This window comes from Brassica rapa, chromosome A02 (genome assembly GCF_000309985.2).
Source record: "Brassica rapa cultivar Chiifu-401-42 chromosome A02, CAAS_Brap_v3.01, whole genome shotgun sequence".
NCBI lineage: Eukaryota > Viridiplantae > Streptophyta > Magnoliopsida > Brassicales > Brassicaceae > Brassica > Brassica rapa.
In genome coordinates this window covers 29714147-29729791 of record NC_024796.2, presented here as the reverse complement: position 1 = coordinate 29729791, position 15645 = coordinate 29714147, and the positions used below count along the sequence as shown (strand labels likewise).

The window sequence follows — 15645 nt, the reverse complement described above, 5'->3', positions numbered from 1 at the left end:
TTTTCGTTATGTAAAACAACAATTAAAATGAAATGAATTGAATTAATAAATCAATAAATAGAATTCGAAAGTTAAAACAAAAAAGTCTTAGGCCCCATTCAGTTGTTTCATGAGAGTGGGGTCAGAGCCGGATCTAGATTTGATTATGCATTATTATTTTTATTAGAAAAAAAACTAAGATTCAAAAGTCCCTTAGAAACTAGGAATATCAAATACAAGTTATTGAATAATCGATACTAATATGTAAAGAAGCATTTGCTATCTTCTGGTCAATCGCTGTTAAGCATAAAAAGAAGTTGATAATGTAGTATATGAAGAAGAATAAAATTAGATTTTTGTTTTTTTTAACGTCAAACGGTCATTCTATTAAAATAAAATTAGATTTTTGACAAAATACCAATACAAACTGCAGGATTTATTTTTTACCCTTGTTTTAGAAAGAGAACATTATAATCCATTAAAACCTAGTATAATTGAAATCTAGTAAACTCCAATATACATTGAATAAAATTAAAATCCATTAAATAAAACCTATCATAATTGAAATCTAATAACTTGCAGTAGAAATTGAATACATTAGCTTTTAAAGGACTTTGAATTTTATCTAACAGATAACTAATTCAATAACTTTTGTTTTGATACTAAATTTAAAATGCTTTCAATTCTACTGTTATAGAATTAATCATCTGTTGTAAATTAATATTCGATGAATAAATAAACACAATAAATCCAATAAAAAATTGGTTCTAAATTGCGTTAGTGTAAATATAACATAACTCAATAAAATATTTAAAAATATTAGATGAATATATAGTCTCATGATTAGGGCCGGGCAAAAAAACCGAATCCAAAGAACCGAACCAAACCCGATCCGAAAAAGTAGCATCAAATCCAAACCAAAATTTATTAAATATCAGAACGGGTTCAAAATTTTGATATCTAGAGAACCAAATCCGACCCGAACCAAAGTATTTCAGGTATCCGAATGTATCTGAAATAGATTTGTATACCTAAATATATTAATTAAGTATAAAATACTTTTAAGTTGTCTAAAATACTTGAACATATATGCAAATAGTCAAACATAAATGTCTAAAATAGCTCAAATATACTCAAAACACCAAAAATATTTCAAATATATATTGATTTGTTATCTAAATATTCAAACCAAACTAATTTATATGTTAAATTTAGGTATTTTGATATATTTTATTCAAATTTATATGTAATATATTATTTTGTTTATAGATTTTGAAAAAATTTCAGTATATAGTGAATTATAAAATTTTAAATATTAATTAAATGGGTTATCCGAATCTGCACCGAACCCGCAAAAATCTGAACCGAACCTGAACCAAAATTTAGAAATATCCTAATGGGGCTGAAATCTTTGATCCCGAAAACTCGAATAGACCTGAACCGAACCCGAATGGATACCCGAACGCTCACCCCTACTCATGATCATTGATGTTTAATAAACAGATAACCCATTTTACTGTTTGTTCTTTTTCGAAATGAAATTAGTCCCTAAATATCTTTTCATTCATTATTTTAGTGTAGTTTTATCAAGTTAGAGCTATGCCTTTAGGAAACTATAGATTAACCAATTCATATTAACGATATATAATTGTTTATATTATCATGAAATCTACTTTTTATTTTATTTATTACAAGATAAGAAATATAGAATAAACTTACTACGTAAAGATCAACTAGATTTTGACCCGCACGCCCGTGCGGGTGTATTTTAAAAAAAAAATATGATGCTATTTGCTTTTTATGTCACTATTTAGGGTTGGGCAAAAAACTCAAATTCGAAGAATCGAACCGATCTGATCCCAATCCAAATAAGTAGTACTAAATCCGAACCAGAATTGATTAAATATCCAAATTATTCAAAATTTTGGTATTTGAAGAATTGAAACCTAATCCGTTCTGAACCGAATTATTTTTAATATATATAAAAACATCCAGAATATATATGATACTTTTAAGTTCGCATAAATGCTTGAAAAAATATATAAATAAGTAAACGTAAATATCTTAAATAGTTAAAAAATACTCATCACTCCAAAAATACTTAAATAATTATTAATTCTCTATCCAAATATTTAAACCAAACCTATTTAAATTGGTTGTCCAAATCAGAACCAAATCCTCAAAGATCTGAACTGAACACGAAATCCCAAAAAGACCCAAAAATGAACCCGAACGCCCACCCATAATCACTATTATATATATATATATATATATATATGTGTGTGTTATCATAGGTTACAAAATATGTGTTATCATATAATTAATCGTATTTTATACGTACCATCAAATAATTTTTCTTATAATTAATAATATTTTATACGTACAATCATATAAATAATCACATATATTATATTTTAAAATTTAATGTAAAATATAAAAACCATAATTTAAGTTGGTGTTTGAAATTGTGCTCTGTATTGTATTTTTATTATATATATTGAAAACATTTTTATAATAGTTACTGGAAAATATGTTAGTAAAAATCAAATTTTGAATATATGTATATTTTTGAATCAATTTTTGATATAAATCAATTTTAAGATATTATTTTGATTTGAATATATATATATCAAATAACATAGACTCATTACTTTTTAATATAATGTAATGGACTTTTAATTTTTTTAGTAGCATAAGCCTATTATTTTTTTTCTAACTTACTATTATCCATGTTTCCAGACAGTACTATTTTTTTTAACTACTATCCACATTGCCAAACAATCTCATTTTGTACTTGAGTTTTAATAAGATAGATATATTATATTTTAAAATTTAATGTGAAATATAAAAACCATAATTTAAGTTGGTGTTTGAAATTGGGCTTTGTATTGTATTTTTATTATATATATTGAAAACAATTTTATAATAGTTATTGGAAAATATGTTAGTAAAAATCAAATTTTGAATATATATATATATTTTTGAATGAATTTTTGATATAAATCAATTTTAAATTATTATTTTGATTTGAATATATATATCAAGCAACATAGACCCATTACTTTTTAATATAATGTAATAGACTTTCAATTTTTTTAGCAACATAAGCCCATTATTTTTTTTTCTAACTTACTACTATCCATGTTTCCAAACAATAATATTTTTTCACTACTATACATATTGCCAAACAATCCCATTTTGTACTTGAGTTTTAATAAGATAGATTTTCAACTTTTTGCTGTCCGATTTTTTTTCATCTCGGAATCTGCCGTATCAACAAAAAGACCAATTAGAACTAGAATAAGATCTAAAATCCTACCTCTTCAACTCGATTTTGCAATCGTTTGATTTTTCACCATGTCCTTGAAATTTGAACTTTAAAGCAATTGATGAATCACCAATACTCTTCTAGTTATAGATTCAACATGAAATTTGTTTTAAAAATTTGACTGATAAAAAGTCAAAATCAATGAAAAAAGAGAAGAGCAAAAAAAAACATTGATATAATATTGGATAATAGAGTTTTGTTTCATTTGTCTAACACTAGCAACAACAAGCAGCATCCGGTGACGGCCTCCGACGAATCCATCGCTGTCGCTACCGGCTGTCTCTCCCTTCCTCTTCTCCTTTCACTTCTCTGTCTCACCTCCTTCTCCCACTCTTTGATTTACCGATATACTTTCTGTTGTGGTCTCTTTCTCTCCTCTGGTGTCGCTGCTCGGTGGGCTAGGGTTCTGGAGCGGTGGTGAGGTACGTCTGTGAGAGTGGGGCTTGGTGGTTTTTCAGAGGGTTAACTTTGAGGCATGGCTCAGATCCGGCCAGATCTGGTTTCAATGGAGGACGGTTGTCTCTGGTGGTGGTGTTCTGGTCACCGTCGTTTCCTCTTGCATCAGATAGCTTGTGTTAATGATTGGTTCCCTCGTTCTCGGTTGGAAGGCTCTCGACTTTGAGATCTCAGCTTCAGATTCTTCTATGTTTCTCACCACCAGTGAGAACTTGTTGAATCAGGAGTCGATTTTGGGTATATGGCGAGCTCCCTGGTGGTGGTGGTGACTCTCTGCTTGTGGTTTCTCCTTGTAGGTTGGTGTAACATCCTGAGTTGTGATATATAGAAAGACTTAAGATAATTGATTTGGCTACCTATGTCACCAAAGTTGACTTACCTTTTCCGGAGCACATCCTGAAAGAACTCTAGAGTTAAGCGTGCTTGAGCTGGAGTAGTGGAAGGATGAGTGACCTATCGGGAAGTGATTCGCGATAGCATGCGAGTGAGGCCAAAGCATGGGAAAAGGTCGGGTGGTGATTGCAGGGTCAGTAAACAATGATTTCGAGCCTTTGAAAAATTAACAGACGGACCGACCGGCAGACGGGATGGGGCCCGCGGGCCGAGAGAGCGGGCGTGGGTGGTCCATTAGCCGTGGGCGGGTCGGGGAGTTACAAGTGGTATCAGAGCTGGTTAGCCATCTCAGTTCCGACTTGAGAGGTGTCTTGAGACCTGTCGGGGGCGCAACAAGGACGTTGCGTTCTTTGAGAGGGGGTGAATTGTAACATCCCGAGTTGTGATATATAGAAAGGCTTAAGTGAATTGATTTGGCTACCTATGTCACCAAAGTTGACTTACCTTTTCCGGAGCACATCCTGAAAAAACTCCAGAGTAAGCGTGCTTGAGCTGGAGTAGTGGAAGGATGGGTGACCTATCGGGAAGTGATTCGCGACAGCGTGCGAATGAGGCCAAAGCATGAGAAAAGGTCGGGTGGTGATTGCAGGGTCAGTAAACAATAATTTCGAGCTTTTAGAAAATTAACGGACCGACCGTCAGACGGAATGGGGCCCACGGGCCGAGAGAGCGGGTGTGGATGGCCCATTAGTCGTGGGCGGGTCGGGGCGTTACAGTTGGTGTGGCCGTGTGGGGCTCTTTGTGGCTAGAAGGTACCGTTGTCATGCTTATGAGGAGGGTTGAGTTCTTCTTCTCATCTAAGCCAGATGTGGCAGTCTGGTGAAGTGGTTAGATTGAGCTTCCATGTTCAGTCTCTGGTTCTCAGAGGCAGTCGCTCGTGCAGGTTAATGTTGTTCTTTGGTTGTTGTAGTCTATCTACGACTTCATTCCTGGTGACAGCGTGTGTTGCCAGCATCTATGCAGTAAGGGTATGGTTCTTCGGTCTTGGCCCTGTGGTGTTAGCTTCCTTTTATAGTGCTGGTCAAGTGGATGTGGCGGGTCTATTATTGATTTGTCTCTCCAAATAAGAGCGGTTATTGGGCTCGTTGTTGGGGTGTTGGTTGTTCCGGTAGGAGACTTTGGATTGTTGGAGTATATTGGTGCTACTGATCTTCAGGAAGGAGGAGTAGAGGTGGCTGTTTGCGGTGATTGGTGGTTGGTGCTTCGATAGGCTCTGGTTCATCGGTTTTGCCGTCTCGATGTAGCCTCATTGTCCTCTACTGCAAGTTCCAAGTTCTGGGTGGTGTCTGTGCTTTCTGCAGGTGGTGGGGCTTTGTGGTAAGGCCATTTTTTGGAGGCGAGTGCCTGGGCAAGCCATATATATCGGCTCGTGACTCATATTATAACTGGTGCCTTACTATGGAGTTCTTGATATTGCGCGTGGTGCGCTATCCGCAACCCGTTAAATTATTCTCTAGTGTTCTCTCCTTTGCCTCGTATCTGTTCTTAATCATATTTTCCTTACTATATTTTGTTGTGGTGGAAGTAGTTTCTATTTGGTGTGTGTTTTCTGCTACTACTATCTCTACGTAACTTCTGTCACAAACTTGAAAATTGGTAATGCAATCTTTATCAAAAGACAAACATAATAGCATACAAATTTTACTTGGCTACTGCCTACTGAAAATACACACGCATGATATTTTTGTTCTTTATACATAATGTTCGGTAATGATTCTAGGAAATGATTCCAATTGCACTTTCTTAGAAAATAAACTTTAGGCAAACACTACACATACAAAAAGTAAATTCTGATCTCCAGATTAGGTTTTCTTACTCAACGTCTCAACCGTCACACATCTTTCCATAGCAAGTGTCGGTATATGTCGTTTGACCTGTGGATTAGAGAGGTTTTGGGAGAAAGATCATTTGTTCTCCTTCCAGAAGCCTTCTAAAAACGGACTATGCATGCAGGTTATGATTAGCAAGAGGAAACCGGAAAAATCATGCAACCAAATAAGTCAAAGAATATCACGTGCCTCTGACGTCACTTTCTACAGGCCTTTTATTCACCTTTTGTTTTTTGAAACTATTCTATTCATCTCTTTTTCTTGGGATCAAGAATTTTAAAGTATATTTTTGTTTATTGATAAGAAAAAAAGTATATTTTTGTTTGTTTGAACTGTTACTTTCAAGTATCACTCTGGCAGCATGTCTGTTATTCGTTAAGCTGCGGATTGGTGAATAAGTTTATACCACATGTACTGTAGCATGCAATATTTTTGTTTCTGATATGTACATGTATACTTAAATTGGATATCAAAGATGCAACAAAAAAACAAAATAAAAAACCAAGAAAAGAAACATGTGTCAAATACACATTTGATTGAAATAATTAAGAACAAACGGAGTTTATTGGAAAAGATGGACCACGGAACTTTTCGACGTAACAGAAAAGAACCAAAAGAATAAACTAAAAATATGATAAAGTTGAGATTCTCATTCTAAAACTGGTTACCGGGAGTAACCGGTAGCAGCAAGTCTTTGCTTTATTCCGCTTACACGACAAAACGCTTGACTATCTATAAATCCTCGGTAGGGCCATTCTAGAGCAGACACTCACATAGGGTCATTTGATATCAAATGAGTCTTGGGCATATCAGATGAGTCTTGGGCTACTTTTGCTTTTGAGTCACAAGAAAAAGAAAGAAGTTTATTTGCTTTCTTTTCACTATTTTTTTACTTCCAGTGCATGTGCTATATAGAGGGGGTGGTTTTTAGGCTTTGTGTATCACCTTCTGGTTTTGTTGATAAAGAGAATTTTTTTTTTGATAGAGATTTTGTTTTAGAAAAGATTATTATCTCCCCTTTTCCCACAAGATCAAGAACATGGAGTCCTCCAACACTATTCACGGAATCATCACATCCTTCCATTGTTATCACTTCCGCCTCTCTCGGACATATGTAGAAGTTTCACGGAATGAAGGAGGCCGCCTCATACGTCAGAGAAAAGAAGAAGATACTGAGACTGGTTTGGAAAAGGAAGATACCTTCACATTAACTGAGAAAATTAAAGAGTTAGTGAATGATGAGAAGAGTTTAGAGGAGGAATGGGAAATAAAGAAATTTGACGGGCAGCCTGCTAAGATCAATAAGGAGATCATTAAGGAGAAGGGAAAGCAATCAACAGATGAAGATGTAGATCCTCACAATAGGTAAACCTTATGTGCGCAAGTGTATACATACTTTTTTTTTTTGGCTTTAAGGGTTTATATGTTAGATAACTTTAAACTTTGTTTGTAGCATATGCAATGGTTGCAACTTTGAGATTCAAGACGGACTATCTGTCAATGCCTTTGGTGCTGTCTGGCATTCTCAATGTTTATGTTGCCTTCATTGCCACAAACCAATTGCTATGGACGAGGTTAACTAATTTAATATTGATTGTTACTTTTAGTACTGTTTGACTTTTTTTTTTTTTTTTGATTCATTCATTTTGTTCTCTGATGTATAACTCATTAGGTTTCAAACTCAAAGAGAAAGTTTCACAGACCTTGCTACAGGGAGCATTGTCGTCCAAACTGTTATGTCTGTAGAAAGAAAGTAAGATGAATTCTTAAGTTGGACTGTATACAGGGCCGGCTTAACATTGTTATAGATCCTACGACAAATTTTTTTTTTACCCTCTAAAATTTATATTCATATAATGTTTAAAATATTTTTAAAATTTAATCAGTAATATTTTGTATATTTTGCGATAAAAATAAAACTATATGCATATCAAATATTTTTTGGCCATTTCAATTTTATTTATTATATTTATAATTTTTTATATAAAATGTAGACTTTTTTTAAAAAAATTGAACCCCTTATTATTAATATACGGGGACACGGACTTGGGCACGAGGTTGGGCCCGGAGCGGTCGCACCGTGATCCCCCTCCTCAGCCAGCCCTGACTGTATGAAATGAAAATAAAAGTTTAAGACGTATGAATGTAGAATGTTGTTTGTATAATTATTCTTTCAGATTCCTTCAACTAAGGAAGGTATAAAGTACCATAAGCATCCGTACTGGGAGGAGAAGTACTGTCCTTCTCATGAAGATGATGGAACTGCCAAGTGTTGCAGCTGTGAAAAATTACAAGTACTTTAAATCGGAGGAACAACACTGTTATTGACCTTTTTTAATAATACAAGACTAAACAGTTTGACATTTTTTTTTCGTATTGGTTTCTTTACAGGCTTGTAGAACAGAGTATGTAATGCTTGCTGACAATCGGTGGCTGTGCCTAGAATGTAAGGAAAGCGCGATTATGAGTACCATTGAATGCGAATCTTTGCACACTGAAATCCGTGAGTTCTTCAAAGGCTTAAACATGAAGGTTGAGAAAGTATTTCCTCTTATTTTGGTGGATCAACAAGCGCTGAATAAGGCTGAGGAAGAGAATGTGGTGAGTGTGTATTGCATAAACTAGAACTTAGTTATCTCTTTGTTTTACTTATATTCTTTTGGAACTAATTGAGTTTCTACAATTAATAAGCAGTATGGGGTGGTAACTAGAGGTATCTGCCTGTCTAAAGAGAAGATGGTCACAAGGGTAAGAAATTAATGAAGACCAGGAATCAGGATGATAGCTACTTACAGAGACTAAAACTAGACTGGACTTGTCTTTTTTACTCTGGTCCACATGTATATATACAGGTCCCTAGAGGGCCAAACAAGCAGCTAGTAGGCATGGCTAGAGAATCTCAAAGGTTCGTTCGCGAGTGCAGCGTCACAGCAATTCTCATCCTATATGGACTTCCGAGGTTGCTAACTGGATATATTTTGGCGCACGAGATGATGCATGCTTACCTTAGACTCAAAGGTAGGTATATTATGTAACTGATTGGTCAAATGTGAAATATCCTATTTTCTATTATTGATGAGGAGAGGTATCAAAATATTTTTGGTTTGAGCACACAGGTTATAGGAATCTTAACACGGTTCTTGAAGAAGGAATATGCCAAGTGCTAGGATACATGTGGTTGGAGTCTCAAAGATGCTCCACTAGTGATACTGCATCATCAGCTTTTTCTTCCCAAACTCCTCCACCTACGTTGCTGAAACGAGACCAGTCTGATTTCGAGAAGAAGCTAGTGGAGTTTTGCATTAATCAGATAGAAACAGATGAATCACCGGTCTACGGTGACGGGTTCAAGAAAGTTAACGAGATGATGGTCTCAAATCATTACAACCTTAAGCATACCCTAAAGAGCATTGCTATTGCTTCTAAGATTCTACAGGATTCAAAGTTTTGAGTCACCCTTTTGACACACGTTGACTCGTACGTTATACATACATGTTCTTACATGGCACACTTTCAAGCTTTTTCATCTTTTCTGGAATTGTTGCTTCTTCTTTTTCTAGGATAAAATGGTTATGTTTCTGTGTGTTTCTTCTTCATTTTTTCTAGTAAAGTTGGGAACCTTTAGAATATTAAATGTATCCTCGTCCTTTTTGAAGCCTTTTTCTAGCACACTTTCAGAAATATATCTGTTTTTCTTTTCTTTTTTTTCGAATCTGTTCTTGCACAACCAGGTGTTCGACCATTTTTTTTTTTTTTTTTTTTTGGTAAACATGTTAAAATTGATTACCGTTTTCGAGTTTTTTACAGAGTTTACAGAGAATTACAGTGTTCGACCATTTGATCCAGTCACCAGTTTCTTTTTTTCTTTTGCCAATTTCGTAACTATATTAGAGAGATTAAAAATAGACTTCGGAGTCATACTGTCATAGTGCTCAAGAAACTCTAGACTTGCGCATGTTAACATGTTGAACTGCATAAAAAAATAGTACGAAGTGTTCCATAGGTGCTTACTGTGTTTTAGTTTTTCTTAAATAATTTATGTTAATTTGATTCTAGAGTGGTTTGCTACATGGACTTGCTACATGGTTTGGTTCTAAAGTGGACCCTTAATCCTAGGAATTTTGTCTCTTAGTTTCATAATTTGATTCTTTGATTCATAAATTAGCTGCACATGATGTAAATATGTTTTTGCATGAATAAAATTTAACATTCATTCAAAAAAAAATGATTAATATATATATGATATTTGGATTAACAACTTTATATAAGTATTTGGTTATATGCTGTAAAATCCACTTGTTGAGATTTTATGTTAAAATTATCACATTCTTTACTCCAATACTGGATACCTGTATGCCTTCACTAAAAAAAAAAACTGGATACCTGCTCACAAAATCTTTCTCCACTCCCAAAAAAGGTTCCCTTTCCGTTTTGGATTTACGTGACTAACAAGAAGGGTTGGTGGCCATCCAGTAAGATTATACAAATATTATTATTTTTTGGGTGTAATATACAAATATTATTCTTCGAACCAAGATGTATTGTAATCATCCCTCTCCTCCCCTCGAATACTCCCATAAACCAATCATAGTTGATATATAAGTTTATGTCTTTTAGGACCATTATAGTAAACTTATGATGTAAGTATTTTTCTAAAAGTTGATATAAGTATTTTCTTAATGTTTTTTTGCTTCTTTTGACCGTAAGAAAAGCACACCCAATAAAAGAAGAAAAAAAGCACACTCCAATCCCTGAGTAAATACATTGCAATCAAGGCGTTGATTTCCCTGTAGAAAATGGGACAATTAGCCTTTGGTTCTCAATTGGGGCCCGATTTTAATAAGCTAAGAATTTGTCAGCGCTTCACGTACGAAGTTTACTTTCACTAATTGTTTTTTTCCTGGTAACTTTCATTAAGTGTTCGTTTAACAATTGTTTTTAGCTTGAAAATTTTGGTTTTATATTATGTGTGAGTCGTTATTTATGTGATTGCTCTTTTTTAGCATCTCTTATTGTTGAATCTATTTTATACTAGGAGATTCAACTTTAATATCGTTGTGGTTGACTAAAATTCCGAATATGTTGGGCGGTTGGCATCTGGTTCTCGAAAGCTACTCCTAAGTTTGCGTTTATAGCTTGGCTTGCAACTCTAAACCGGTTATCTACGATGGATAGAGTTTCTAGTTGGAGTCAAGGAGTGGATACGGTTTGTGTGCTGTGCAAGCAGGCTAGGGAAACGAGAGATCATCTGTTTTTTGAATGTTCTTATTCTACTTCGATTTGGGAACATCTTATTCAGGGGATTTTGAGGAGTGAGTTTACTAATATCTGGTCAGATGTGATGTTATTGATTATGGAAGGGCAGTCTGATCAGAAGAGATTATTCTGCATCAGATATGCGTTTCAAGCTTGTATCCATGCAGTGTGGAGAGCTAGGAACAAGGTCAGACATGGAGAGAATTTGGTTCCTGTGCAAAGTCTGAAGAAATTTATTGAAAAGGGGATAAGAAACAGGTTAAGCTTGTTAAAATCAAAAGGAGGGAAAGGTTGGGAAGACATACTTCAATATTGGTTTGCAACAAGAATGTAAATATCTTAGAATTCTGAGTTTTAAAGAGGAGAAGTAGTAGTTCCTAGTATAAGGTTTACACTTGTTGTACAAAGTTCCTTTTTGATGAATAAAAATTTAACATTCATTCAAAAAAAGAAAAAATTCCGAATATGATTACCGAATGGTTTGAATGCGACTATGTTCTGTTTTTGTATTAGCAATTAATCTGTTTTTATATTGAGTCATCTAGTTTTCACGTATGTTTTTATGTGTGTTTTGTTGGGTTATTTGATATTACATATCTTGTTTGAATTGTGCAAGCAAATATATTTTTATTTCCATAGCGATACTGAAATTATGGTTGAATTTTTAATTTATCATATAACTTTTAAAATTTACGTATGTACAACAACTTTAGATTTGTCGTTTATATTATGTGATGACTAAACCAATATCATCGGCTGAGACTTTGAGATTGTTTACGTTTCTCTCACTTTCCCTCCAGAGAAAAAAAAAAAAAAAAGAAGAAGAAAGATCAGATATGAAAAAGTCGTTGATTGTTGAAAAGGCCGCTAAGAATTCAGAATCTACAATTGAACTTGAAAGGCTGGAAATCAACATGAGTGGATTTTATATTTTTAAAACCAGAAAATCAAAACTAAAATGTGTACCAAAATGTTAAAAATATAAATTTTATACCTAAAAATATTAATTATATTTAATTTTAAAATAACTAATTATTCTAAAAATAAGATTTATAAAATGAGCTACAAAAAAGTTCAAATTAAATCAAAATATTTTTATCTAATTATTTTATATTTTATCTTACCGCATCACCCAATATTTAAATTGAAAAACCAGAATTACCTGATGATTTTATCAATATAATCCAACAATTATTTAACCAGAACCAAATTAGATCCAATCGTTTTAAATATTAGTCGGTTTCTAATTTCACTATCGAAACCAAACCGGAAACTGAAATAACTTAACCAAAACTGAACTGAATTTATAAATATCCAAACAGTTCCTGCATTTCTAGAAAAAAGAAAAACCAAAAGGGCAATCCTAAAATGGGCCTTCTGAAGGTATCTTTATTGAGCCCAAAGCATAATAGAGCAGGCCCATAAAAGGCCCAATTAGGCTATTATTACAGAAACCCTTCTTCTTTATAGTCCACCGTCTCGCGCCGAGTTCCGATTTGCTTCAACACACTGCTCGATTTTTTCTAAAGCGTTAAACTTCGAACAGCACTCTGCTCGTTGAAAGTCTTGAACACTTGATCGTTCTCAAGGCTATTTTACTCCCGCTCGATAATTTGAGAGTCCAGAGAGGAGAAAGGAAGAGACTTTCTTGGTGGGTAATTGAAAAAAGAAAAAAATGGAGGAAGAGAGCGAAGTGGTGAAGACGTTCGCAGAGCTCGGCGTTCGCGAGGAGCTAGTGAAAGCTTGCGAGAGGTTAGGGTGGAACAACCCTTCGAAGATTCAAGCCGAAGCTCTTCCTTATGCTCTCGAAGGTAATAAAGTCTTTTTTTTTAATTTACATTTCCAGAAAAAAAAGCTTAAAACTTTATGTGTGTTGATGCAGGGAAGGATGTGATTGGACTTGCGCAAACCGGTTCAGGCAAAACCGGAGCGTTCGCGTTGCCTATCTTGCAAGCGCTTCTTGAGTATGTTAATAACGCTGAGCCTAAGAAAGGGCGTAGACCTGATCCTGCTTTCTTCGCTTGTGTTTTGTCTCCAACTCGGTATGTTTATTTTATTTTATTTATTTCTTAAGTCATAGTCAGACAAGACCTGTTTCATGTATGTGTGCGTGTTGTCTCGAATCTTTGCAAATTAACTGACTTTGGTAGTTATTGAGTGTTGTTAGTATGTTATGTCTTCATTAATTGTGTTTCGTCTATTAGTATTATCGTTTTATTGTCCCTTTTGGATCTAAGAAAGGGACAAGACATAAGTATCACTTCGATTTTTTTTGTCATTCTTATTGGATTTGGTTTGTTTCTTGTGTCCAGAGAGCTAGCAATCCAGATTGCTGAGCAGTTTGAAGCTTTAGGATCTGATATAAGTCTTAGGTGTGCTGTGGTAAGCTCATGGTTTAATCATAATTGAATATCTTGGTGTTACAAATGGATTTTAAATGTAAGTTTTTTTCTTACAGCTTGTTGGAGGTATAGACAGGATGCAACAAACTATAGCTCTTGGGAAACGGCCTCATGTTATTGTATGTTTTAGTTTGTGAATTTATTTGAATGTTTCTTCTCCACTTTGAGTCTCTTATGTTTTGAGTGTCTGCACTTGATAGGTTGCAACACCTGGTCGTCTTTGGGATCATATGTCTGACACTAAAGGCTTTTCTCTGAAGACGTTGAAGTATCTGGTATTATACTTTGTTGTTCCTTTTAGTTTTGGTTCAATTTTATATTTACTTGACATTATATTATTCTATCAGGTTCTTGATGAAGCAGATAGATTGTTGAATGAAGATTTTGAGAAGTCTCTTAATCAGATTTTGGAAGAGATCCCTCGTGATCGTAAAACATATCTATTTTCAGCAACTATGACTAAAAAGGTAGTAACCTTGCTTGACAAATGTTGTTGTTCTGTTCTCAGTGTCCTGAGAACGATCAGCTCATTAAACTTTTTTTTATGGCGTTGTAGGTTAGGAAACTTCAAAGAGCATGCTTAAGGAATCCTGTGAAGGTACAGAATCACTAAATCAACATCAAGTATTGTTCAAAGTACTTATGGCAGTTTGTTATGTTTATTGCTTACCTTTCAGATAGAAGCTGCCTCCAAATACTCCACAGTTGATACTCTTAAACAGCAGTATCGGTTTGTTGCTGCTAAATACAAGGTTGGTAGATAGATGTATATATAGTACAACACACACACACATAACATAAGAGAGTTTGATCTTCTTTGAATATTAATAAGCTTTCTGATGATTTTTAACAGGATTGCTACCTTGTGTATATTCTCACTGAAATGCCTGACTCAACATCAATGATATTCACCAGAACTTGTGATGGTACTCGTTTCATGGCCTTGATGCTTCGGAGCCTTGGTTTCAGAGCCATTCCCATCAGTGGTCAAATGACTCAGGTTAATGGCTAAATCTTCTAAAGACATCTTGACACATGTTTAACTTAATTCTCATTATTTTTTTAAAAATATTATTCACAGTCAAAGAGACTAGGAGCATTGAATAAGTTCAAAGCAGGGGAATGCAACATCTTGGTTTGCACTGATGTGGCTAGTAGAGGGCTTGATATCCCATCTGTTGATATGGTTATCAACTATGACATCCCCACAAACTCAAAGGTTTACTTTTGTTTCTCATGGCTGAATCAATGAATGTTAAGAACACACATTCATCTTCCAATCTTTGTGTCATAGGATTACATTCATAGAGTGGGAAGAACAGCTCGTGCTGGACGTTCTGGTGTTGGGATATCACTTGTAAACCAGTATGAGCTGGAATGGTACTTACAAATTGAAAAACTCATAGGTAAGTTAAGAATCTGAGAGATACATTTTATATTTGTTTTCTCATGGGATAAAGATATTTGACTATGTTTCTGTATTCAGGCAAGAAACTACCAGAGTATCCAGCTGAGGAAGATGAAGTGTTGTCATTGTTGGAGAGAGTTTCAGAAGCTAAAAAACTATCTGCAATGGTATTTTTTTACTTTTGCATAGTTCTACAATGAAAAAGTTTATGTATTGTTTTGCTTATTTGTGGCAATCTTTGTTGTAGAATATGAAAGAGTCAGGAGGTAGGAACAAGAGAAGAGGAGAAGATGATGAAGAGAGTGAGAGGTTCTTGGGAGGTGGTAACAAGGGAGGTAACAAGGGAGACAAGAAGTCTTCAAAGAAGTTCAAACGATAAACATGCCATCTTTGTATTGTTTTGTGATAAACTCACCAAAGTTTTGATACTAGTAATTTGTATTTTTTGTTTTGCTCTTCTTTTAAAGACTCAACTTATATGCTATTAAAAGTTTAGAAGCTCTGGTCTCTGTTCTTCTTAGTGGTGCATCTGCTGTTTTTATTTTCTTATATTTACAGAAACCTGTTTAACTGTTACTCTGAAATCACTTTAAA

General features: G+C 34.4%; 2 protein-coding genes across 3 annotated transcripts in view; both read left to right on the top strand.

The window, feature by feature from the left end:
- The window catches only part of LOC103854930 (DEAD-box ATP-dependent RNA helicase 10), a 22558-nt gene extending 6931 nt beyond the window's left edge, over nt 1-15627 (top strand). Inside the window, exons 2-14 of one of the 2 annotated variants that reach the window (XM_033284524.1) lie at nt 12874-13052; nt 13124-13283; nt 13554-13623; nt 13700-13762; nt 13844-13918; nt 13991-14110; nt 14200-14241; nt 14321-14395; nt 14497-14643; nt 14725-14862; nt 14938-15049; nt 15130-15218; nt 15299-15600. In XM_033284524.1, coding sequence (XP_033140415.1) covers nt 12917-13052; nt 13124-13283; nt 13554-13623; nt 13700-13762; nt 13844-13918; nt 13991-14110; nt 14200-14241; nt 14321-14395; nt 14497-14643; nt 14725-14862; nt 14938-15049; nt 15130-15218; nt 15299-15430 — 1359 coding nt within the window. In that variant the 5' untranslated portion in view covers nt 12874-12916 and the 3' untranslated portion in view covers nt 15431-15600. Of the gene's footprint in view, nt 1-12724; nt 13053-13123; nt 13284-13553; nt 13624-13699; nt 13763-13843; nt 13919-13990; nt 14111-14199; nt 14242-14320; nt 14396-14496; nt 14644-14724; nt 14863-14937; nt 15050-15129; nt 15219-15298 lie in introns of those variants that run through there. The other variant, XM_009131895.3, reaches the window with a different exon arrangement.
- On the top strand, nt 7025-9436 carry LOC103855089 (protein DA1-related 4-like). The gene is made up of 8 exons (XM_033285332.1): nt 7025-7350; nt 7439-7559; nt 7658-7738; nt 8163-8279; nt 8377-8586; nt 8680-8733; nt 8838-9003; nt 9102-9436. The coding sequence occupies exons 1-8, from the start codon at nt 7025-7027 to the stop codon at nt 9434-9436; spliced, it is 1410 nt and encodes a 469-aa protein (XP_033141223.1).
- Nucleotides 15628-15645: the final 18 nt, after the last annotated feature.

What these genes read in the sequence shown, in the direction of transcription:
- LOC103855089 (XM_033285332.1), top strand. Translation starts at nt 7,025, where the DNA reads ATGGAGTCCTCCAACACTATTCACGGAATCATCACATCCTTCCATTGT. An exon ending in AACCAATTGCTATGGACGAG is followed by an intron (nt 7,560 to 7,657) that starts GTTAACTAATTT and finishes ATAACTCATTAG; the next exon opens with GTTTCAAACTCAAAGAGAAA. An exon ending in AGGCTGAGGAAGAGAATGTG is followed by an intron (nt 8,587 to 8,679) that starts GTGAGTGTGTAT and finishes ATTAATAAGCAG; the next exon opens with TATGGGGTGGTAACTAGAGG.